The 26,059-nt window shown below is 32.9% G+C and overlaps 5 protein-coding genes across 14 annotated transcripts in view; 4 read left to right on the top strand and 1 right to left on the bottom strand.

Moving 5' to 3' along the window:
* LOC127065199 (protein tramtrack, beta isoform) overlaps nucleotides 1-4,822 on the top strand; it is a 47,021-nt gene extending 42,199 nt beyond the window's left edge. The window contains exons 5-7 of one of the 2 annotated variants that reach the window (XM_050997227.1): nucleotides 53-348; nucleotides 616-891; nucleotides 998-4,822. In XM_050997227.1, coding sequence (XP_050853184.1) covers nucleotides 53-348; nucleotides 616-891; nucleotides 998-1,150 — 725 coding nt within the window. In that variant the 3' untranslated portion in view covers nucleotides 1,151-4,822. Of the gene's footprint in view, nucleotides 1-52; nucleotides 349-615; nucleotides 892-997 lie in introns of those variants that run through there. The other variant, XM_050997229.1, reaches the window with a different exon arrangement.
* A 140-nt stretch (nucleotides 4,823-4,962) lies between these two features.
* LOC127065201 (frizzled-2) lies at nucleotides 4,963-9,406 on the top strand. 2 transcript variants are annotated; one of them, XM_050997231.1, is made up of 4 exons: nucleotides 4,963-5,233; nucleotides 5,913-6,438; nucleotides 6,570-6,949; nucleotides 7,026-9,406. In XM_050997231.1, the coding sequence occupies exons 2-4, from the start codon at nucleotides 5,990-5,992 to the stop codon at nucleotides 7,562-7,564; spliced, it is 1,368 nt and encodes a 455-aa protein (XP_050853188.1). In that variant the 5' UTR covers nucleotides 4,963-5,233; nucleotides 5,913-5,989; the 3' UTR covers nucleotides 7,565-9,406. The 2 variants fall into 2 exon arrangements, with proteins under 2 accessions (XP_050853188.1, XP_050853187.1); XM_050997230.1 differs by having other exon boundaries at nucleotides 4,963-6,438.
* On the bottom strand, nucleotides 9,126-12,264 carry LOC127065203 (uncharacterized). Of its 8 annotated transcripts, none has more exons than XM_050997240.1 (5): nucleotides 12,152-12,264; nucleotides 11,235-11,376; nucleotides 10,564-11,109; nucleotides 9,847-10,108; nucleotides 9,126-9,693 (listed from the first exon to the last, which is right to left on the bottom strand). In XM_050997240.1, exons 2-5 carry the CDS (start codon nucleotides 11,299-11,301, stop codon nucleotides 9,438-9,440), a joined length of 1,131 nt encoding a protein of 376 aa, XP_050853197.1. In that variant the 5' UTR covers nucleotides 11,302-11,376; nucleotides 12,152-12,264; the 3' UTR covers nucleotides 9,126-9,437. The 8 variants fall into 8 exon arrangements, with proteins under 8 accessions (XP_050853197.1, XP_050853198.1, XP_050853196.1 ...); XM_050997241.1 differs by lacking the exon at nucleotides 12,152-12,264 and adding an exon at nucleotides 12,015-12,151; XM_050997239.1 differs by lacking the exon at nucleotides 12,152-12,264 and adding an exon at nucleotides 12,001-12,140.
* Nucleotides 12,265-12,760: 496 nt separating this feature from the next.
* On the top strand, nucleotides 12,761-15,194 carry LOC127065202 (aspartate aminotransferase, mitochondrial). Its single transcript, XM_050997232.1, has 8 exons — nucleotides 12,761-12,997; nucleotides 13,199-13,355; nucleotides 13,439-13,567; nucleotides 13,632-13,853; nucleotides 13,918-14,074; nucleotides 14,141-14,239; nucleotides 14,311-14,627; nucleotides 14,712-15,194. Exons 1-8 carry the CDS (start codon nucleotides 12,891-12,893, stop codon nucleotides 14,832-14,834), a joined length of 1,311 nt encoding a protein of 436 aa, XP_050853189.1. The 5' UTR covers nucleotides 12,761-12,890; the 3' UTR covers nucleotides 14,835-15,194.
* Nucleotides 15,195-15,555: 361 nt separating this feature from the next.
* LOC127065337 (huntingtin) lies at nucleotides 15,556-26,045 on the top strand. Its single transcript, XM_050997518.1, has 16 exons — nucleotides 15,556-15,726; nucleotides 15,889-16,031; nucleotides 16,118-16,298; nucleotides 16,409-16,687; nucleotides 16,756-16,897; nucleotides 16,968-17,540; nucleotides 17,627-18,225; nucleotides 18,334-18,647; nucleotides 18,747-20,093; nucleotides 20,160-24,180; nucleotides 24,264-24,469; nucleotides 24,559-24,733; nucleotides 24,797-25,210; nucleotides 25,300-25,460; nucleotides 25,545-25,632; nucleotides 25,718-26,045. The coding sequence occupies exons 2-16, from the start codon at nucleotides 15,946-15,948 to the stop codon at nucleotides 25,814-25,816; spliced, it is 8,685 nt and encodes a 2,894-aa protein (XP_050853475.1). The 5' UTR covers nucleotides 15,556-15,726; nucleotides 15,889-15,945; the 3' UTR covers nucleotides 25,817-26,045.
* Nucleotides 26,046-26,059: the final 14 nt, after the last annotated feature.

The following is a 26,059-nucleotide window of genomic DNA, read 5'->3' as shown; positions in this document are numbered from 1 at the left end:
GAAGAAAGATAGGGTACGTCATCAATTGTGTTTTCTTTTCTTATTTGAACAGATCAACTGCCGATTTTACCGAGCGACATCACCTTCGAGATCTGTACATCCTCGTCGTCCTCTTCGTCACCACCTCCTCTTGCAGCAACGCCCATAACGACTACCACGACGACAATGACGATGACGACGACAAGGTCCGAGGAAGAAAACGTTTCTGAGTCAACGACGGGTGCGTACATCAAGGCTGAAAGAGTGGTCAGTGGCGTACATTTTCTCACCGATCGTGAAGAAGATAGTGCCGCATTGTTGCTACCGAAATCAGAATCTGTTGACAGCGAGCCGGAAGTCAGAAAGCAGGTTGGTTAATCTACCATCTTGTTAATCCTTATCCTTATCCTTCCTAGAAAATTGTAGAAAAACTATAGACTTTCGAGCGGAGTACTTTTGATATCAGCTTTCTTGTATTACAAGTGAAATTGTTATGTTGAAAGAAAGACAGAAAGAAAGAATGAGAATAGATGTGTGCGTGCGTATTTGTGTGAAATACGTGGGAGCGAAGAACGAAAGGATGAGAGAAAGATAGAGAGAAAGAGCGAAAAAACCAAATAAACCTTATTTTACAAGCTGCTGGAATACCTCATTCAAAACGACGGTTCCGTAGTCTGCAAGTGGTGCGGCGAGGTGCTACCGTCTCGAACCCGTTGGTACAGGCATAAGTACAAGCTACACGTCTCCACCCAGGTCACTCAGCCGGCGCCGCTGTTTAAGTGCCACAGCTGTAACGCCTACTTCAAATCGCGTAAGGGCTACATTGGTCATCTGAGTGCGAGACACTCTGACAATGAGAACGACGAGAATAGAGAGGAACCGAGTAACAAGAAATCCAGAAAAGCGTCAGATGTAAGTTACAGTCTCGAACCCCTAAAACATGGCAAACTTTGCATTAGCGGTTCTTCAAGAACCTATATAATGGAATATTTATAAAATATTTTTTGATGCTCTACAGATTGGTAAAGGTCCTGATTGGGAGCAGCAGAGAGAGAAGGAAGAAAAATTGGTGGCCGACATCATTGATCGAGTAAAACGAGAATGCGAGGCCCAGGGTGAGACCGTAACGAGGAGAGGTTATTCGAGACGATCTACGGTCATGAATAGCTAAGGCCAAGCCTTTCGTTCACTGGTTGTCTTCTTCTTGTGATTCGGTTTTAGAAGACTCCTGTATAAAGAATATCGAGGAATTCTACTTGATCGAGCTTATTCGGCTCTTCTCAACAAATAGAGACACAGATACATATAAGACACACACACACACACACACCCAAAAATTTTCGGTTACTTAGAGAAACTCGGTAACCCTGATAAGATTAATATTTTTCGTCGATTTTTCTCGTTATCCTCGAGAGAGCCTTTTTCTCGCCATTCACATTCTCGTATTGCCATTCTCTGCCAATTGCGAGAAATTATTTTCTGTGTAAATAGGAATGAAAAACTGGACACTGTTTTAAAAGGGAGTACTTGCGCTTGACTAACATTCGATACGATCTACAATACACTTGGTCGATAAAAAGAAAAAGAAGTAATAATGAAAGAAGAACAAAAAATAAACAAGAAATTTTCCGATTCGTTCGTAAAAAAAAAAAGAGAAAGGACAGAGAGAGAAAGAGAGAGAGAGAGACATTCAGTGCCAAATATATATCTTCCCGGACGTAGGCGTCTCATTTTATTATTATGATTACGATTATTATTATTAATTATTATCATCCTCATCATCATCACTATTATTTTTATTATTATTATTATTTGTATTATTATTATTATTATTATTATTGCTGTTGTTATTATCATTATTATCATTATTATCATTATTACTATTATTATTACTATTAGTGTCATTATCATTACACAAATAGCCTATAGCTGGCCAACAACAACGTTTGCGATGATCGCGATGCGTTCGAGATATATTTTCTTTTTCTTTTTCTTTGTCTCGATCGATACGTATCGTAGTAAAATCCGTGCGAAACGATGTAAATAGAGTATAATAGTTGGAGATCAAAAAATGATTGTCTTTTTTCCTAATACAGAGACTGTGAGATCTACGTATTAAAAAAAAATCGAAAAATACGACCGACTCGTATGTATGTATTTACATACGTATGTATATACGAGGATATGCGACGCTACCTGAAAAATGAAAAAGAAAAAAACGTTTAATCATATATATATTCGCTCAATTAGGACGAACACACGATGCGTACATATATATATATATATATATATGTATATATGTATCAGGCCGATCGTTCCTCTCGCTCCGTCTGCACATTTTTCCTCTCACTATAATACGACGCGATCTCTCTCTATTATAATTATATAACTAACCGCGCATATGCGCGTCATCTTTGAGTATACTATACAAATAATATCGTGAAATTCATGATCGAGTACAAAGTACGCTACATTTTCTCTTGCACGCGAGTATCTATGGATCTCAAACGTAAATAAGAATTTTTAATCCAAGACCAGGATTGTCAGTTAGTAATATTGAATTTAATCGGGGAAAAAGAATTGTCGAGAAATATCTATCTTCTTTTTTATTTCTTTATCTTTTTTTTTTAATTTTTTTTGCTGACCGAGGCCTAAAAAACGAGTCAAACGATACGTCAAAACTCAATACGATCTCCGAATTAACTTACTCAGTTATTTACTTGCTGACAACCTGGATGGAACGATCGGATCTCGCGAATAGTTTCGCTAGAAGGAAAGATAGGTAACTAGTTAGATATACCTGTGGTTGCGCGAATGTAAAAAAAACGAATGAAAAAAAAACGATCGAGGAAGAAAGGAAGAAAAAAAAGAAGAAAAAAAAGCGTGATAAATCATTAGGAAAATCGCGTTTCTGGCAGATTTTAAAGGGCGTTTTGAAGATAATGAAAAAAAAAAAAGAGAGGAAGAAAAAAAATGAAAGCTAAAACTTTTCCTGTATATTTCCGGAGAAGTCTGTCCATTTTTTGAACGTTCTCGAAAGTATTTTAATGTTTACTACTACTACCGTGCGCGTGTTTATTCGATGCAACGAGAGATAAATTGAGTTTTAAAAGAGGTGTATACAATTTTTCGAATTCTTCCGTGCGCATGCGTGCGTCCGAACTAGATGATAAGTTTGGTGCTAATATGTCGAACGCGGTAGTTACTTCTTTCCGTTACACATCCCACCGTGATATGCATTTTTCTATATTGATGCATCGGCTGCAAATATTTTAAGATAGAAAGAGAGAGAAGGAAGAAAAAAAAGCAGTAAGATAGTACGATTCCTACGAAATTGAATTTCACGTAAGAACGTACCCGCATTTATAGCGTGTCACGCGTAAAGCCGAGGATGTGTAACTACATCGTTCCACCCTTCCTAACTGTCGATATAAGATAACACGGTCGTCTTTCATCCTCCTCCCTCGTTAATTTTATACGCATCCGATTTGAACTTTGACGGTCGTTTCGCTCGTAATCATATCAAGACACAAACGTTTGAATTCCCGGTAAACGAGCAAAGTATTATTTGAGAGAAAGAGAGAGAGAGAGAGAGAGAGAGAGAGAGAGAGAGAGAGAGAGAGAGAGAGTCTATAGAACGTAAGGCGGGACAATTCAAACTGAAACGAAGTCTAGTACGCGCTGGTCGCGTCATTAATTAAGAGATAAAAAGAAAAAAAAAAGGAGAGAAAGGAAGAAAGCAAGCAAAATATCTTCGTGTGATCTTGACTCGTCCCTCTTTATATCAGCTCGTAATAAAACAAAAGAAAATGCTTCCAATTTAGGAAAACTTTGCTGCCCTTCGTGCCAATAGATTTTATTTTAGTTTTGCGATAGGACTCGCGCTTTTCTCTCCGTACAAAATGGATTCGATAATCGTCCACGATGAGAGACGTAATACGATTCTTCCTCAGGAAGACGTTCCTCCATTTGATAAATCGTCTTCCGAATGATTAGATTATTCTGTAAATATAACGAGAGACCCGTGCGTGTAATTGATTGCACTCCCGGATTAATATTTTATCGAATCGTCTTCCTTCGGATAATCACACCCCAACGCTTATTCGCTCTTCGTCTTTATCGTTACGCAAAAACGATTTATTATAATTTAAATTTCGCGCTCTAACTTATTTCGTTCGTCGACCGATACATCAGAAATAATCGTCCGTTTAGCTCGTCCCAAAAAAGGATTCTCTTAAGGGAGGAAGAGGAAAAACTGCCTCGCACGACGTATTTCAATCTTCCGTAAATGAATTTTAAGTGTTATTAATCGTAAGAATGTAAGGCTGATCCTCTCCTACACGGAGTATCGACGATTCGAGATGAGAGTATTTCGAGGAGATAAATTATTTATTTGTTTACGATAAAACGAGAGAGAGAGAGAGAGAGAGAGAGAGAGAGAGAGAGAGAGAGAGAGAGTAAAAATTCGCTCTTGATTTCGAATGGATTTTAACCGACTCGGAGGACTATCGGTGCAAAATCCAACGATGACTTCGAAGAGTCATCTAAGCGCACGAGCTTCGTCAGCGAGTATCCGTGCAGCTGAAAATAGAAGACGATATATCCGTGAGATACTTTGCAAAAGAATAGTAAATAATATTATATAACGATATCATACGGATAAATCGCCAATGTTTTCTTTCTCTGTGGATACTCACCGTACGATGTGATATAATATTGCGACAGACAAACCGTAATACTTATCGATTGCGCTGATCATTAGCGGTAACTAACGTTACGACTAACGACTACGAGCGTATTGTGCATTATGTGTCGGGAAAGAAATAAAATCAAAATGAACCGATCGATCTTTCTAATCTAATCAATAATTCTCTAGCTGACATAATCGTTACCAACCAATCCTAAAATCCCGTTCTAATTAATAAAAGAAGTATTTTCATTTTTAATTTGGGATAAACCTATCTATTAATAAATCATTTAAAAAGAAAGAAAGAAAAAACAGTCGATCGGTCCTTTGTTTGAGAATCATTCATTGTACGTCGCGCCCTCTAAGATTACATAAGCCCAAAGAGAATTAAATTTAATTCGATTTTGTGAGTTTGTATGTAAAATCGATTGTAGGTTCTTCCATCACGTGACACTAAACGTCATCATAGTCGATCTAAATTTCAATCGAAACGTATCGCGAATACACCCACCTTTCTCCGTTTAAAATGAAATTCGAATCGACGAAACCTCGAAAGGGTTGACGAGGGTGAGTACCCGAAAGATATCAAATAACATCGAAACTTGTAAATTCTACCGAAAGAGGGACGGCGAAACAGAACGAAGGAAAGATAGGTTAATAGTATATCCCCTCTATAGCAATTATTGCGTCGAATCCATTCTGTTTACGAGCGCGAGCAGTGTTGCCTCCTGGTGCGGTAGCGTCGGAGAATATACGAAGGACGGATCACGTCAAAAGTTCGTGATCGATCTTCGTAAAACTTCAGGTTTCTTCGACTATTACCAGACACTATCTTTATCCGGCTTTACCGTGATGCAACCTCGAGTCCGTGTGCGTTACGTCGCGTGAGGCGGACGGATACTAAAAGATCGTATAAACAGAAGAGACGACTCGCGTCATTCGAATTATTTCGCGATGTCGATCTCATTTTTCATTTTCCTCGACACGATCTTCGTTGTTCTTCGGATGGGCGTGATCGACGTATCAGCTTTGCATACGAAGGATCCTCTCGCTCATCATGGAAGATGCGAACCGATCACGATAAATCTTTGCATGAATATACCGTACAATGAGACCATAATGCCCAATTTGATGAACCATCAGAAACAAGAAGAGGCTGGTTACGAAGTTCATCAATTTGCGCCTCTCGTCAAGGTCAAATGTAGCCCTGATCTACGTTTCTTTCTCTGTTCCGTTTATGCACCAGTTTGTACCATCATCGAGAAGGCAATACCACCGTGCAGATCTTTGTGCGAAAGTGCTCGTGCCGGTTGTGAAGATTTGATGAACAGTTTTGGTTTCAATTGGCCGGATAACCTTGATTGTTCCAAATTGCCTGAAAATGGGAAAGAACTTTGCGTTGGTACTAATGAAACAACACCAGTGGAACCATCGGCACCTGCATATTCTCCACCACGCATGCCAGTCGCAGAATTTCAGCCACCTTGGAACAGCGGTGGGGCCAAGTCTTACAACGGTAACGGCTTCGCGCTTGGTGCCAGAGACTTTGGATTCGTTTGTCCTTTGCAATTCAAGGTTCCACACGAACTGGGTTATTCTCTCAAAGTGGGGGATAAAGTAGAACCTAATTGTGGTGCGCCCTGCGATGGTATGTTCTTTACAGAAAGAGAACGTAACTTCTCCAGAGTCTGGGTTGGTACTTGGGCATCTCTCTGTGCTGCATCGTGTTTTTTTACGTTCCTGACCTTTCTCATCGACACTGATAGATTTAGGTTACTATTCGACTATGTATATCTACCTTATGTTATACTTTATCAGAACTTTACTATTCTCTTATAAAGTAAAAATTTATTGCATTGTTTTTAGTTGATATATAGCCGTTCTAACCACTCTTTAATTGCAGATATCCAGAGAGACCCATTATTTTTCTATCGGTATGCTACCTCATGGTAGCACTGACATATGTGATAGGATGGGCAGCTGGTAATTCTATTGCATGTAGAGAGCCCTTTCCTCCGCCTCTAGACATGCGTATTCAGATGGTATCTACGATAACACAAGGAACTAAGCACGAATTATGTACTGTGCTTTTCATGGTGCTTTACTTTTTTGGTATGGCATCGAGTATATGGTGGGTTATACTTACATTGACGTGGTTCCTGGCAGCTGGTTTAAAATGGGGACACGAAGCTATAGAAGCGCATTCGCAGTATTTTCATTTAGCTGCTTGGGCAGCACCGGCAATAAAGACCGTAACGGTCCTTGCAATGGGCAAAGTAGAAGGTAAAAATGCATTTAAATATCAAAATTCGAGTTTTTCTTTCGTTTATGAATTCTTTAATTATTAATATCTTTTTAGGAGATATATTATCTGGTGTCTGCTACGTGGGTTTATGGAACGTTGATGCATTAAGAGGATTTGTGTTAGCTCCTCTTTGCGTTTACTTAGTTCTTGGAACGGCCTTTCTTTTCGCCGGTTTTGTTTCTCTCTTTCGCATACGCACCGTTATGAAGCACGATGGTACAAAGACCGACAAGTTAGAGAAGTTAATGATCCGCATCGGTATTTTTTCCGTACTATATACCGTACCAGCGCTCATAGTGATCGCTTGTCTTTTCTACGAGCAAGCGTATTTCGATCAATGGATGTTAACTTGGAACATGGAGATGTGTTCACGACCTGGCTTGCAATCGCTTTACTCGATGCCTTGTCCTGTTGGTGAACGTACTCGTGATCTTGGCCGGCGGCCAGAATTTGAAGTCTTTATGATAAAGTATTTGATGGCAATGATAGTTGGTATAACTAGTAGCTTCTGGGTATGGTCTAGTAAAACGCTCAGTAGTTGGAGGCAATTCTTTAACCATTTGCAGGGTCGTCGTACAGAAGCGTACGTCTGAAATTAATTGCGTTTAATATAATTGCGTAAAAGGAAGAAGAATGACTTTTGTCAATGCTTTTTACTATCATTGACAAATTATAATGTTTAGGACAAGAAGATGGAGAGAGAAATAATATTCGGTGGTAGTTCGCTCAAATGATCTCGATCTTGTAACACATTGTACGAGAAAATACTTCCAAAATATTTTAGATATCATTTCCATTATAACTTAAACTTATTTGATTTATGAACAACGTATAAAATATGCTTAACGCATTGATTACTTCCAAAGAAGATAAAGCACGCTTGAACTTGTCAATGTGTTGAGACTGTCACCGATGTAGAATTAAAAAGGTTCTACGTTTTTAGAAGTTTAATGTGCCAAACAAGTGTTATATTTTTATAAACGATACATGTCCTTTGAATGTCTATAAACCTTTTATCTATTTTATTGACATTTGCATGACACGTGTGTAAGATATAACGACTGATAGTTTATCAATTTGAAAGTATTATTACGCGATGTCTGCTTTAAACTCTCTTTAGATATATTAATAGCACTTTTGGTATAAACAACTCATTTATTGCTCAATTTTATAATTAAAAACTATAAGAGATTTTCGTCATTTAAGCAAAGCTAAGTTGACTATTTAGGTAGCATAAATCATTTATCGTATCAATTATTTCACTTTAATTGACGGTAATACGCTTAATAAAAGAGCGTGTTTTTCGAACATTATAAAAACTGCCTAGAAATAATAATACTCAGAAGAAGACTTCAAGGACTGTTGAACATTAGAATTTTTTATTTTTTTAATTTTTTTAAAAATATATGTCTGTGTGTGTATGTGTGTGTGTGTATATATATATGTATATGTATATGTATATGTATATGTATATGTATATGTATATGTATGTATAAAGATGGCAATCTTAATAATCAGGTATAAATAATATCGTGATCAAAAGTAATCCTATGCGTAGCTCGAATTAAAATATTTACTTATAGGAATAATTGTAACTTTGAATTAATTGTATATAGTTATAGCTCTTACTTTTATCCTGTATGTATCGTAATGTGTATGATTTTTAAGTAATTGTGTACATATATGTATACACATACAAAATAGGCACACGCCAAATTTCTTGGCACCTTTGTATGTTTCCTATACTAAATCAAATAGCGGTGATAAGCTAAAAGATACCGCACAAATTTATAAAATGTAGTTATTTTCATCGAAAAGCATCGATTTCTTTTTCTATGGTATATGAAGAAAGTTTGTTAGAAAGAATATTTATTAACCAAATGTTTTGCGAGAATGACTTTCACAATGATGAAATGTACGTCGTAAAACGAACTTTACTTGATATCAAGATCATTCTTGAGAACCAAGTTTAATCACAATGTTCCAAGACTATTACCAATTCGTCCATTGAAAACTGCCGAAGTTTTACGTATGTACGTTACGCAAGTTCTATTCTCACGCTGATAATATGTATGACTTGCAAAGAGAGGATCGCATGTTTGCTTGCTGTTAGAGTATTAAGTATTGTACGTAAAATACGCGTAACGTGCAGGATTATTACACTGCTAAATATATTATATACTTTATTTGATAGCGAATGAGATGGATGTATACAAATAATTATATATATATATTTAATATACGATCAATTTTTATACGGATATAAATTTATAACATCCATTTACACTCTTAAATATGCGCGATATTTATCCGCACAGGTACAAAAATTTATTTCGTTCTTATTTGAACGAGAACCACGTGTCGCATGCATGTTATACAATACTCATGGAAGTTTTAATTTTATATGTCGAACTTAATAAAGCCATCGATACTTATGTATAAATATCATAGAAACTATTATTCCTTTTAGTTTTTATATCGATTAACTTTAAGTGAAAATTCATTCTGCTTTTTCGGCATTGGTCGCTTCAAAATGCCCTTTTTTCGTAAGTATGAAACGAGCCATGGCGTTACAGCGCAAGTAATAGATAATCGTATTGGCGCTAACATTTTGTGAATCGTATATGCCAATAAAAATCCGGACGAGTCGTTCAAAACTTTCATTACTTTTTCGTTGTCGATATTGTAAATCTTTTCGATATAAGGCACTAGATCTATTTCACTGAAAAAAAAGATAACGGTTAATATTTATAACGTTGAATATTTTCTAAATATCCAGACAATACATTTTGTATATTAAATCTGATGTGTAACGAGTATCATTTTGTATTTATGTATATATGTATGCATCGTATGTATTAATTATTTGACAAACCTAACAACAGCCGTATAAAAGAAGCCAAGTGATATTAGAGAAATGGCGACGTGAAATACAATAACAACTTTCCCATAATCCCTTACGACCATTTTAAATCTTTCTTTTTTAGTCTGTATTATTTTCTTTTTTATCTCATCCTCTGAATTTGTAGTATTCACCGGTGTTGACGCATTCGTCGAGTACCTCATAAGATCAATATAAATCGGATGTAACAATTTATTGCAGAGTGGTCTCGTTAAAATGGCTTCGTTTATGATACCTGAATAACATATTTCAACATTGATACTATTCGCATAGTTTAATGTGAAATTGCAATATTTTCAAGTACATCACGAATTTTTACAAAACATTATCGATGGCATTTAAAGTTATTGTGCATGCGACTTTTAAATCTTTGCACTGGAAGAAAATTTTTTCTTGGACAAAAAAGAAATGAGGCAAAATAAATTGTTATTTTCAAAATAATATCTTTCCTTAATCTTTGATATTAAATTGTGATATTAAAATGTATTGAAATATAAAAAATTAAAAACAAATGAATCATTGAATACATACATGTTACTGTAATATGTACTGAATAAATACATGATAAACTATAAATTTTAAATATATCCAATTAAATTTTAGTCGAAAAAGGTATATCTCTATGATATATTAAGTTAGTGCAAGTTTGTAAAAAAATCGAGTATACACTTTGTTTCTAATTCCACTAACCATTTTTAACTTGATCGGATGATAGAATATTAATGCTGCTAAGTCTGTAATGTGATTTTTGCATATCTTCGGCAATATATTTGCTATCTTTAGCCCACTGTCCACCTGGCATATTGAAATGAGTCGACTTGCCGGTTGAACAGAAAGGTTTTGGCACATTACTTTGCATGCTGCCATTTAAACTGATCGCGCCAGAACAATCGTACAAATCTACGTGTGTATCCTCGCGTACGATCGGGAAATTTCTTTGTCCATTGAACGATTCTTTCTTGTCGCTAAAGGACAAGAACGAGAATGAGTTGTTGTTGGCGGTGACTCTATTCGCACCATAAATCAAAATCGGACTTGCTATGTCCCTTGTACGTTCCGGAGTGAATCGACCTGTCTCGTTTGCAAATATTTCCGAAACGTTATTGGGAAGTGGCAAGGTCGGTGGATCGGGATAACGATGTACGCTCGTTACGTGTAAAATCTTCGCTTGGTTCCTTGGTACCGTTTCCCGGTGTTTGAATTGTATCTTATTGATCGGATAACTTGTTATGCCAACTATACGTATCAATTCAAGAAAATCATTATTATTACAAATATTCCAGAAAGAATATATATACATATTATATATAGATATATATCATATATATACGTATAAAATACTTTTTAAATCAATAACTTACCTGGTTGTAAGTTGCGATTAAATGTAGTTAACAAATCAGGACAGCGACTTATTCGAGATAACGCCATCGCGGTAGAAATGACAATATTCTTTATAGATCTAAGTTTCTATTCCTTCTCCCTACTTAATCTCCTGTCGGCCATCTATATAAAATATTAGGAATGATCGTATGTTTGAAGGAAAGAAAGAGAAAGGAATAAATTAATAGACAGGTTTTGTAAATTGCATTCTCACGTATCATGTGACCTATAAGCTTGTAGGATAATTTAATCGTATCGATAAAAAGGCGCACTTTTTGAAAAGAAAGAGAAAAGAAAAGTAATGCATACAAAACAAAATGATTATCACAATCCGATCGTACGATATAAATAGATTTCTTTCAATCGTATATTTATCTTTTAATTGTGATCCTTTCAATAAACATAACCTGTAACTTCGATGTCGACCGATTGTACTGAACTTATAATGTAATAATTATTTTGAATGTTGAAATAATATCTAAAGAAAAAAAAATAAAAAAAGAAAAAATGAGCTATATATTCTTGTCTGTGTTACATTACATGACGGTGATAATGTATCTATGCTATTTTCGTGACGTAATGACACTCCAGTAAAATGGAAGTAACTTTTATCAATGATGATAACATTCGTGCACTTATTATTTTTTGTCTTTTGACAAACAAAATTTGGAATTTCAAACTACGTAGGTTTATTCGTTGTATTGTTCAATTATTAACACTTGTTATTGAAGAATAAAAATAATATACGATCAGATTGTCACTTAATAAACAGGTGATATCCGATGAATCAATTTGATCTGTCGAGTTGGATCGATTTAACTTTGAAGACTATATAGAAATGTAGATATAAAAAGAATAAAGAACCATTGAAAAACACGAAGATTTATAAAAAACTAACATGCGAAAAGTATACATATATGCAAGTGGAATTCGTTCTGGAATTTTACGCTATCTCGTGTTATCTTAAGAAATTATTGAACGTAATTTGTCGGTCATGTAGAATTCTTGCGCGCTACGCCTTATAAAATATTTTGAAATTAAGATTTTATTCTTAAGAAAAGGTTAGGATGAGATTATTTTTATTAATTTCTATTTTTAGTTTTAACTTCTATCGTATTTTTTATCGTATTTCGATAGGAAGACAATCGAACGTTCTCTCCGGGCATTCAGGACCGTATTTGTAAGGAGCCTTAATATCCTTCTATTGAATTTCCGAATAAAATTATCTAATAAACAAATTTAAATATCGCTTCGTATAACAAGTTATTTAAATTATAATACCGATTATAATACTGATCTTTGAAAATATGATTTTTAGATATATTTCTCCTCTACGATAACCAATTTTATTTTATTTCATTCTCGTATAGTTTTATCTCCGAGTATAGATAAATTAATATTACCTTTATATATATAGAAAAAAAAAGAATAATAAAATCAAGGTCTCATTATTGTGTAACTGATATTATTTCGATAAGTTTTCACGATAATGAAATAATTTATACGCGCATGATCAACCATAGATATAGTCTAATGAAACGTCAGCATTTGTTTCCAGTTGTTACGTCCTTATGCCTCTGTAGCCTCCTGGAACAGAACTGATTAAAGCAAGTGAATCGGACCGTTCATATTTTTCTATGAGTTATAAAATGACACGAAGTAATGTACAAATTATATCGTCAATGGCGAAAGCATTGTTCAGACGTGAGGAGTACAGATTTTATTTAAATATTTCTAGATCAAGGTAAAATAAAAAAAATGTTTGAAATTATCTTACTTGTGACCTTTTTAACCTTCATTTGATGGATATTGATAGTCTTTTATACTTTTCATTGTTTTAATTGTTATAAACATTGCATATGTTTTTTATACAATAATATTATAATTACATATACTTGTTTCAATTGTTTTAATTATTATATCATTTCCATGTGATTACATTTAGGTCATGGTGGTCACATGTAGAGATGGGACCTCCAGATATTATTTTAGGTGTTACAGAAGCTTATAAGAGAGATAAAAATCCAAACAAAATTAATTTAGGAGTAGGAGCATATAGAGATGACAATGGTAAACCTCATGTACTTCCAAGTGTCAAAAAGGTATACATCTTTTATTTCTTTTTATATTAATAAAGATAAATTTGAATACACATAAAAAAATAATATGAGTAATATTTTTATAGGCAGAAGAAAGAATTAAAGAGAAGAATTTTAATAAAGAATATTTACCAATATCAGGAAATCCAGAATTTTGTAATCATAGTATTGCTTTGGCATTAGGAGATAACAATGAAGTTTTGACACAAGAATCAGTATGTATATAAGCAATAAATTTATAAATTAATTTTTACACCTTTCCCACCTTCTTTTTTGTAGAATGCAACAATTCAAGGAATTTCTGGTACTGGATCACTTTGTATTGGAGCCAAATTCCTGGCTCAATTCTTTCCAGGTAATAGAGTAGTGTACATACCAACACCAACATGGGGAAATCATATTCCATTATTTAGACATGCTGGATTGGATGTAAAACAGTATCGTTATTTTGATCCAAACACTTCTGGATTAGATTTTAAAGGCCTAATGGAAGATCTATCGGTAGGTTATCGCATAAAATATTGCAACGGTAACATTGAATTACTAATGATGATCTTATTAACAGAAAATTCCAGAGAAATCAATTGTTATTCTTCATGCTTGTGCACATAATCCAACTGGTGTTGATCCAAAATTAGAACAATGGGAAGAAATATCTGCACTAGTAAAAAAAAGAAATCTCTTTCCATATTTTGATATGGCATATCAAGGATTTGCTTCTGGTAAAATATTGCTGTAACAATTTGTTCCTGTTATAGAATTTTTTATTAATATTCATATTTTTATAGGTTCGACGGATAAGGATGCAGCTGCTATTAGATTGTTCCTAAAAGATAAAAATAAAATTGCCTTATCTCAATCTTATGCAAAAAATATGGGCCTTTATGGTAATATAAATGAAATATTGAGAAAATTAATGAGATCATATATAAGATTTGCAATACTATTTGTTGTATAGGTGAACGTGTTGGAGCATTTTCATTAATTACATCCAGCAAAGTAGAAGCAGCTACTGTGATGTCGCAACTTAAAATTATAATCAGACCCATGTATTCTAATCCTCCGATTTCTGGAGCGCGAATTGTTACTGAAATATTAGGAAATTCCGATTTAAAAGAAGAATGGCTTCATGATGTTAAAGCAATGGCTGATCGAATAATTTGTATGCGTACAACATTACGAGAGAATTTAGAAAAGTTAGGAAGCTCACGTAATTGGACGCACATTACAGATCAGATTGGAATGTTCTGTTTCACAGGTCTTAAATCACATGAGGTAAAATAGTTAACCTTTGTGCATTAATATAATATAATTTGTAATGTATAAATATTTATTGTCATGCATTTATAAAAATTGCAGGTTGATAAACTCACCAAAACGTATAGCATATATCTTACTAAAGATGGAAGAATATCTATAGCAGGAGTATCAAGTAAAAACGTGGATTATCTTGCTAATGCTATTCACGAAGTTACCAAATAAGCTACATTTTACTTTATCTGAAGAAAAATAATTGAGCTATGAGAATTAAGGCATAGTTTATAAATTAATTTAAATATTTTAAAAAAATTAAGTATTTTGCCTTATGTCTGCCCTTTTTAATTTTATATTATTAAAATTATTCCTTCGTGATATGTTTATAAATCGCTATAAACATTTTCTTTGTAAAATGTGTAAAATAATAGAACTTTTATATTACCTACAATGAGCATCATTATTGTTACATTTTGTATATCTTGATTATCGATTTTACATACACTGTACATAACCAGTATTTACAAGCAGAATACAACGGATTACAGCGCTATCTACAAGTGAAATAAATTTAATTAATATCCTTAATTTATATGTGAATCTAATTTTATTGTAATTAATATTTTTGTATGTTTTGTTTCTTACTTAAAAAAATACAATTTATATTTAAAACAGAAAACAACAAATTTATAGAATACACTTTCATGTTATAAATTTTAAATATGTATTCTGACATACTACCTCTCACGCGGTATATTTGAAAATAGCAATGCTTAAAAATATTATTTTTAATATCATTACAAATATAGGTTAAATATTGTGATAGATAGAAAAATCATTTATTGATAATTCTAAATCTGAATTTAAGTAAAAATATTATAAAATATATATATACTATATTATGATATAGCTATTCACAAATTTGACTTAAGATCGTGTCCTTCAGTTTTATAACAAATATGGCAGACTTTGATAATGTATCGCGAATTGAAAATTTAATAATTCCTTTTCTTGGTTTCAATAAAAGTGCAATAATTGCGTAGAGTTGTTAAAATGGTTAAATGTAATTCGCGTTGCCAGTGTTAAATAGTTTTATTTAAAAATTGAATAACCTATAATGGTGAGATGGAAATTATATATTTGATGGGGTACAATTTATATTTGTAATTTTGGGTGACACGTTTCGATCGTAAATAAATATGGCGCTTCTCAGCATGTAGATTTTTAAACTCATCTATATTCTAAAAACGATCTATATTTATCAATATGTTATTTGTTAAAGGTTTCAGATAGGAAGGTTAAATAGATAGAAAGAAAATAATAACTATTTTATATAAAAATGGCTGCATTAAACAATATATTAAAAGCTATAGAAGGATTGAAAATACTACAGGAAACCACAGTTTCATCTGATCCTGCAATAAGGTATGAATTAAAATTGTTTACGTTGTCAAACTTATTAAAAGTTTTTATGAATACCTTTCAACGATTTGTGTTTTTAATGATAACAGAAAAGAAAAGATATCACACTGTATGATAATTACTGAAGGATTATGTTCTCCAAATACAAAATTAATTTCTAAATACCCACAAATTTTTGGTTGTTCAATTAAAACATTATTGGCATTATGTGATGATGCAGAAGCTGATGTTAGAATGATTGCTGATGAATCTCTAAATAAAATCATAAGGGTATGATTATTTCAATGTTCTTTATTTTGGTGACAAGTGAAATCAGTTTCATTATTGTCATTATAATATTTATATATCATTATAATATATAACTCATGATTATTTACCAGACTATGGCAGACAGTGATATTGTTAAAATTCAAATAGAGTTATATAATGGAATAAAGAGTAATGGATCTGCTAGAACATTGAGAGCTGCTCTTTGGAGATTTGGTTTACTTAGTCACATGATTCGTCCTACAAGAGGAAAAGCATATGTGTCAAATTTAATACCATGTATTACTGTCATAGCAAATAGGCCAGAGGAATCAGTAATTGATACGCTTGCACAAGCATTGAAATTAATTCTAAGAACATTGGGGCCATTTATGACGGATAATGATGTTAAGGTATAATAATACTATTAGCAATACATATGATACAAATATATATTAAGAAATATATTATTTGTTTGTAGACGTTGCTTAAGGCATTCTTTCAAAATATATCATCAACTCAAGCAGCATTTCGTAGAGCTGCAGCAAATATGATTTTAACAACCTGTTTAAATTGTAGGAAACCTCAGGTTTTTTTATGTTATGTATTAAATTATTTATTAGGTAAGGTGAATATTTTTCAAGCATTGTGTTTGTGAACTTTATTGTATATTAATAATATTCCATTTTTTAGATGCTATAATAGTGAGTGATGATATAGATCACTTGAATACAGTTATTGGTGTTTTTGGTTGTTTGAAAGTGATTTTACCATATATAAATACGCCAACAGAATGTGAAGCTAGTGACAAACAACAACTGGAAAATTTTTTACAAATTTATGAGTTATGCTTGCATTACACTAAATGGCATTCAAATCATAATTTAATAAATGCAGCTTTGGAAACATTGGCTCAACTTTTGCAATGCTCGTCAAATGCATTCAAATATGTATTGTTATCTAAAGAAGGTATTACTCACAGTAGAATAGAGTTGAATCAAGAAGCGGCCAGAATATCGTTGGGTCAAATAAGTACTTCAACAGCTACAAGTGTTTCGGGAGGCAATTGTGATTCCACATTGAATTTGCTTGAACCAGAAATGCCACAATTGAATTCAAAAATAGGAAATTGGATTATGGATTCTGAAACAGTACTTCCACTGATGCAAAAATCAGAAATACAGGAAACATGTTCAAGCGACATAACAGAAATTAAGGGAAAGACAATGGAAAATTATAGTGAATTAAAAATAGAGACTTTAGAGGGTGAGAATAAATATACAAATGTAAATGTTTTTTGTATGAACGACATTGGATATATATACAAATTTTCTAGTTTATGTCTACTTTAGGAGGTGGTGTCGAGGAAGGAAGTGATGCTGGAAGTGAAATAGAACACATAGAAGAAATACACTATTCAAGTTTGCAAAGTGATCATCACATGAAAGAAGAAGAGTATTTAGAAGAAACTTCAATATCTGTAGCTTCTCCACAAAAGTTGCCAATGGAATTGCCATCGCATGACATTAATATTGGAACTTTTACAGACTCTGATATGCCTGTAAAATTTTGTTGTCGTTACTTAGTTTCATCATTTTTGCTAACAGGCAGTGCTGGTCACTTGATGCCTGATAAATTATTTCGTGTCAGTGTTAAATGTCTTGCTTTAACATGTGTAGCCAATATTTTAAGACTTTATCCAGATCTACTTTTAATGACAGTTGCCAAAGATTCTACTACTTCAGACAAACAAATGATGAAAGATATTTTATTATTTGCGAATCATTCTGATCCTCAAATTAGAGCCAATGTATCGACTCTTATTGGATCATTTTTGAAAACAGTTTTTACACAATATGGTGGATCTTTTAAGAATTTTCAACCTGAAAGTTTAAACAATAAAGCAAATGAAAATTCATTACTGGAAAATATGATAAAATTACTTATAAAAGTAAGATATTTTACAGTAAAATTTATTATAATTAATAAAATGTCTGTTTTAAAGTATTAACTTAGTAAGTATTAAATTTCTAGTAAACTATTAAATTTCTCTTTGAAGGGCTTGGAGGATGATTCTGCTACAACGTGTCGCCAAACGTTAACAGCACTAAATTTATGCTTACCAGAAATACTAAATTCTGTAGATAGTCAATATGGAATAAGCATTTTATTCGAATTACCCAGGCTTATTAAAAATCCATATTTTCTTGTCAAAGTTAAATTAGCAGATTTACTAAGCAATTTATCATACATCACAATAGAACACGTAACAGGTGATGCATTATTTCAACAACATTTTATTGATGCTATAATCATTTTATTAGGAGATCAGGATAAAAGAGTTAGACACGCAGCATCTGAAGCAATTGTTAAGTAAGTGAGAATGTTACAATTTACTTAAATCTCATTTAAAATAATATTACTTAAAATTTTTTTATTCTGTAAAAATTGAATTTTCATTTGTATTTTCAGAAGCATTCCATTATTATATTTTCAACATCCACAGGAAAGTGCTGTTATAAAAAAAGCAGCTCAATATACAGAAAAGTATTTGTCAACTGTAATGTCAAGTACTTTAAGGATATCTTCGTATTATGATAAACATAGAGTATCTATAAATAATACTGTCAAACCTTTTACATCGTTAACTGATCATAATGATAAGAAATATGACGTAAATACAGAAGATTCATTATCTCGCATTGTTAGCACCTTAACTGAAATACTCATGGTTGATTCATCTAAGTATATGGTATATGGTTGTTGCGAAGCTCTTGCTCTATTAAGTGAAGTTTATAACACTATAGTTTATATCAGAGGTTGGGATTGTATACTTCCCAAAGCACTGCTTAAAAAATCTCATAAAAAGGCTGTTAGTCGAATAGATCCAACAAATGAAAGCAACTTTGTAATTGAAATAACATCTCCAATTGGCACTGGTTTGCTTTCTTTGCTGCTGCCTTTGTTGTCTTCGTCTGCAATAAGCTTGGATCTATCAACGCATAAACATTTAATTTCTCTTGCGGGTAATCTTGCATCAGGATTAGCTCTTTGTAATCTAAAACCTAATGAACCAACAAGCAAATATGATTCTGATATATCAAATATTTGGAGTATGTTCAAAGATAAACAAATGTGTCAGTATATGGAACTATTACTGACTCATGTTATAAGGGTTTTAAATATTTTTGTCCATGTTATTGATGATATACAATTAAATCAAATAAGTACAAAATCGTCACTGTCCTCTTTGCCAACTGCGCACAGTTTATCTCCAAAGAAAAAAGTAGTTACCGAACAGAAACAAAAAGAAAAAGGAGATAAGTTTTTAAGTTTAAAATTTGGAAAAGAACAAATGGGAGTATTCAATACTATTCCGCATTATATGAAGATGTATGACAATCTCAAAGCAGCTCATTCTAATTATCTTGTTACTCTTGATCCTGAGGCTAGCAAGATGTATATTGCATTATTAACTGCTATACTGGATACTCTTTCGCAAATTCTTGAGATAGCCACTTTTAACGAGGCAGGTAGGATAGCAGAGGAAATTCTATATTATCTGCAAACAACTGTCACTTTATCACCGACTGCAACTATTCAGTGTGTGCAGCAGTTGTTGAAATGTTTGTTTGGTAAAAATCTTGGTACTCAATGGAGCGAACTGGATATGCAACAATATGCAGAACAGAATATTGCACTAAGAGACATTTCTAAAGGCTTTTATAATCAATGTTTTCAGAATCCAGCTAGACATATGGCAGATATGATAAAATTAATAGGAAATAATTGCAGAGACGAAAATAAACCGGACACTGGGTAAGTATTATAGATTTCTAAATTATATTTGAGATATATTCTATTCTGACCTCCCATGATTTCCAGGTGGATAGGTTTAACACGTAGAAAAGGAGAGAGAAAATTATCATACATATATTCTTCAGATCATAAAGCTTCTGTAGCTACTTTTATTCGTTTATTTGAACCAATGGTTATAAAGTCTATGGAACAATATACTATCACCAGCAATATTTCACTGCAATGTCAAGTGCTTATGCTTCTGAGTCAACTAATTCAGTTGAAAGTTAATTATTGTTTATTAGATTCAGACAAGATATTTATTGGATTTGTATTGAAACAGTTTGAATTCATAGAGGAAGGTCAAATACAGCAAGCAGAAGACCTGTTACCAAAAATTTTCAGTTTTTTGGTGCATTTATCTTATGAAAAAAATCACTCAAAGGTTGTAATAGGTATTCCTAAAATAATACAGTTATGTGATGGACTTATGGCAAGTGGACAGCCAGCACTTAGATATTGTATACCAGCACTTGCACCTGTAGTCGGAGATATCTTTCTTATTCGTAATGGAAATTCTAATCAAGCAGAACAAAGAGAATTGGAAACAACAAAAGAAGTATTGATTTCAATGCTACTTCGTCTTGTGGAATATCATGAAGTTATAGAGCTTTTAGCATTGTGTGTCTCAGAATCTAGATTTAGTGGAGATGGAAATGGAGAAGAAAAGTGGAGAAGATGGTCTAGAATGACTACAGATACTATACTTCCAATGTTGGGAATGTGTAAAGTAAGACTAGAATGGGAAAATGCTCATATTGCCTTAGTAAAATTGTTTGCTGCAATTTCTCCTACTGTTTTCAGGCCAGTAGATCCACTTTTAAAAGTACTTTTTACAGCTCCTGTGTCTTTGAAAGAACCAGTTTTTAATTTAAAACGCTGGTTGGGAATGATAAATGTTATATTATTAACTCTCATTTCTTGCGCTAAAGAGGAGTCAATGTTAGCACGATTATCGGATCTTAGCGTATATATGACAGATCTTTCACATTTGTTATTATTTCCAGATAATTTGTCTAAAGTTATAGATCCATTAAATGCACTTGGAACTCAGTCTGCACAAATACCACCTGAAAAAATTTTAGCCAGATTCATATTTAAAGTGATTAGTCTGATAGGCACAAAAATTGTTAACATTCTTGGATTAATTAATCACAAAGCCATAGATCCCTATACAGGATTTGCTCAGCATACGGATAATGATGACTATTTGGTGCATCAATTTGCATTCTTTTTACAATTATGTATTCACATGTTCGAGTCTGGAAGTCATTGTAAAGTGGCAAATGCAGCAATGCAAATGGTTCAAAATCGCAATACGCTTGACGAGGAAAAATTTCCTATAGACAATTTAAATTCTTTAATGCTAAGTATTGGACATGTATGCCCGATGTTGACATGTCAATGGGCTTATCTAATGACATTACTAAGCTATAATGAGATGCTATTTTGGTCTAAAATTTTGGGGACACGAAATTCAGATTACATAGTAAGATCACTTCCAAATGAGAAAAAAGTATACGACTATGTAAACAGTATAAATGTACAAATTATTCATAAAGGTGGAATCATATTATTTTGTGATTATGTATGTGAAAATCTCAATGATGCAGAGCCTTTAACGTGGTTATTGGTGAATCATATTGAAGAAGCAATACACATAGCTACTGAATCTCCAGTCAAAGAACTTCTAGCAGCAGCTATACATAGAAATCCTGCAGCTAGTGGTCTTCTAGTACAAGCTATTTCAACAAAATGTGTGAATTTATCACAACCTAGCTTCATAAAACGTTTATTGCAGTGTATCGAAGATGCACATCAATCTCAAAGCGGTGCAGTTATAATGATGCTAATTCCAAAATTTTTGTCTACTAAATATCTTGCTCTATCAAGAATGGCAGCAAAAATGGCTAGCAGAAGAGTTGAGATTTTATTAACATTGAGCGCAACAGATGTTATGGAACAACTGCCGAAGAATGATTTAGTGAAGATTATGGATACGTTACAGGCTACTAAGCTAGCTAAAAAACATGGAGCTCTAGTTAACTTATTGAACAAATTAGGAGTACACTTTTATGATCTTTCACCTCTCGAACCTGATTTATGTAGATCTTTTAATTCATCAATCGTAAAAACAATTCAACTAGATCGTGATTGGTTTCTTTCTCAGATTAAATTACGTTGCTATCATCAGAATACCTTGTATAATACTCAAGAATCTGCACAACTATTGAGTAATTTAAATTTTGAAGACTGTTTGAGTATTATTTCTTCTAAAGAGTTTGATATAATAATTTTAAAAGACTGCATAACATTGGGCGTAAGATTGACTATCGAGAATTGCCAAAAGTTAGAGTTAAGAAAAATTCACAATGAAAAAATACATAATTTTGAAGCCAGCCCTTTGTATACAGCTGCTAAACAATGTTTGTTGGAGCATGTACGTAATGTAACTGAACTTATGCCAAAACCACATTATGTATTTAATCCGCAAAAATCTAATATCAATAGTAAAGAAGTGAAATATGCTACAAGAATTTCCAAACTTTTAGACGATTCCATTTACTGGAATACACTTTTTAAAATTATTCCAGTTGTAAAGGCATTTACAAAAACATTGTCGAAATTAACCAAATATAATTTGGCAAACATGGACGCAAAAGTTGAAGAAGATTGTGCTAAGCTTGCTTTATTGTGTTTTGAATTAACACATTGGATGATACATGTAGATAAACAAAATATTAGAAAGTTACGACCAAGTGAAGTAGAATTAACGTTGAGTTGTGCTGCAGAAATTTTGAAATATGAAGGCCCATTTAAGGTTTTTGCAGATCACACTCGATATTCGTGGGTATGTTCTACGATATTGGCTGTGACAAAAATTGTTGAAAGTAACTTAACAACGGTCGAATCATTACCTCACGTTGATACGTGCTCTTTACAAGCAGCTTTTCAAGATGAAGAAACGAAGCATTATGCGCAGGCATGTGTACGAATAGCATCATTGGTTATTTGGCTTGAAAAATGTCAAGTGAACAATAGTTCTAAAAACATTCCTCCCTATTTATATAATATAATAAAAGATCTTATTGTACTTATTAGTCGTCAACCTTTGGTAAATTCTTTCGTTCTTACACCTCCTTTGGTTTGGAAACATGGTTGGCATATAATGGGCTCTGGTACAACCAAATGCCACTTTCCATTATTATCGACTGAATCAAATCTTCTTCAAGAAGTCGATATTTTGGAACAGTTCATTTATAGAATAAATTTGTTGGGTTGGACTTCACGTCTCCAATTTGAAGAAATATGGATGGCATTATTGGGATTGTTAAATCTTTCACAAAATGAAAATAGTTCTTTGGAAGAAACAACAGCCTTAGTACAAGCAAGCTGTTTAGCTATTCAAGCTATAACACAATTATTGTTACAAACAATGTTTTTACCACATCCTGGTAATCCAAGTACCAGTTCTTTGATACATCATTCACGAGATCCTCAACTTTCGGTTGTGAAAGTAAGCTCACAAGAACTATATACTATACAAGATTTACTTACATGGAAGTATGAATGTATGAGTGATATTCAAAATATAAATGGTCTAAAATTAGATCATATATTTCATAGAGGAAACATTGAAAAGATTACAACTTCAAACAACTTTACGTACAGCCAATTATCAGTTTCCTATTTATGGTCATCGTGTAATTTATATGAAGATAAATTAAATGCTTCTGTACTTGAATTAAAAAACAGAAGGAATGATGCATTAAAGTCTGCATCATTAGATGTAGATTCGTGTCTTCGCTTTTTAGTGGAACTTTATACTTCTTGGTTATCGCCACAAGCGAATATTCCGATACAATTACTTACAGAAACTATGAAATCTCTTCTAGCTATTTCTGATCTCTTTGTAGAAAGAGCACAATATCAATGGATGCTAGATGTCTGTTTAGAAATATCAAGAGTACATCCAATAGAAAATGGAATTTTACATCAATATTTGGTAATATCAGTATGTAAGGCTGCTGCAGTATTAACACCACTGGTATGTATTACACTATGCTAGAAACATAAATATAAAAATCATATTATGTCAATATTATTAATCAAAGAATATTGTTATTTTAGGATTTGGATACATTGGATAGGGTAAAGCGTTTGGTCGATATCAACCTTAAATCAGTTTTCTTAGCTGCTAGAGTTGCAGCACTTCATGGTGTCTTATATTTATTACAAAGTGCAGTTCAGGCTAATTACGAAGAAATTATGAACATCTTACATCCATTGACTATCGAGTATATACAAAAACACATAGATAATCAAGATACAGATGGGTAATTCATATGTTTCGAATTAATATCTTTAATATAATTTTTATCTTATTTGTGAAGAATGAAAACATGATGTTTTTCATTTATTTTAGGGTATTAAGTCAAAGCGAAGAACATACAGGAGTCATGTGGGCCTTAGTATTTTTCTTATTAGAACATGCAGGAGATACACCACCTGATACAGAAGCTCCTGCTGTGCTTGAATTAGTTCTTTCTCTAGTCATGTCACCGAATATTTCGATTAGTTTACATCAAACTCTTTTACAGGTACGTGCAAAAAATTGTCTTCTTTTGCAATAGCGCGAAATTATTGTACATGTTTTATTTTAGGGTCTCGAAAGATTAATTATAACAAAAAGTGTAATGGGTAAAGTAGCAGAACAAATTGTTAAAATAGCAACAGAGCGTTTAAGGCATGCAAGTCCGATGTTTGCATTGCCTGCTTTGCAACTTTTATTAACTTGCATGTATACAGAAGCAGCAGATAGATTAAATCAACCGAATATCGAAGAACCATTACCCGATATCGAACCAGAATCATTGGTTCGATCTATAGAACGAACGTCTGCCATATTTGACAGAATTAAGAGGGGTTATCCAATGGAAGTAGAAATTCTTTGTTCAGTTTTATCTGGTGTTTTAGCAGATTTCTTTCCATTATCACAAATCTTAACAAAAGTTATTGGTGAATTTTTATCACCTCAACAACCACATCCTCGATTGCTTTCTGGAGTTGTGTTTAAAGTTCGTAAATTACAATATTTAAAAAAATGTGAATATAAAATATTAAAGAAAACAAAATAAATTGAAAACATTTGATCTATTAAATCTAGGTCTGTGAAAGAGCATGTACGTCTACACAACTGAGTTTACTACAAGATTGGGTGGTCTTCAGTTTGCCAAATTTCATACAGAGCTTACCATTGGCTATGTCCACTTGGTGTCTCTCATGTTTTTTTATTAGTGCATCTACGAATAATTGGTTAAGAGCTTTGTATCCTTTTCTTCTTCTTTTAAATGCTTTCTTTAGAATTTAGGAATAAATAAATAATATGCTCCTTGACATAGATCAATATAGATTCCCACATGTACAATCAAGGATTGGGAAATACGAATACGAGGATAAGAAGATATTATGCATTGCAGCTAATGATTTTTATCATAAGGTACGCATGAGCATGAAAAGTCGATGTGTAAAATATAATTAAATGTATCTATAAGTATTTAAAAAATTAATTGTTTCATTTACAGCTGCCCGAGGCATCTCAAAAGAAAGCTTTCGTCGAAATATTTGAAGTTGCAGCAAAGGAACCTGGAACTCCATTCATTGATATATTAGCATCCTTTTAGTCATCAAATCTTTATCCTTTATTTCGGAAAGAAAGTTATTCGAAAAGATGCATTTTCTAATAATATTTCAGGTGATTCTACTCTTGTAAATTAGTGTACAGTGATCGTGCGTTTATCATCGTCTTTAAAGACGTATGTATGTACATTTGTATGTATGTGATATTTATTTCTCTCACGTCCCTCTAACAAAAATGCAATTTGTTTTGCAATAAACAGTATTTTTCAATTATCACGTCTAGTTGA

This window comes from Vespula vulgaris, chromosome 7, assembly GCF_905475345.1.
Source record: "Vespula vulgaris chromosome 7, iyVesVulg1.1, whole genome shotgun sequence".
NCBI lineage: Eukaryota > Metazoa > Arthropoda > Insecta > Hymenoptera > Vespidae > Vespula > Vespula vulgaris.
Note: the sequence above shows the minus strand (reverse complement) of the source record. Positions and strands in the feature narration are given on the sequence as shown.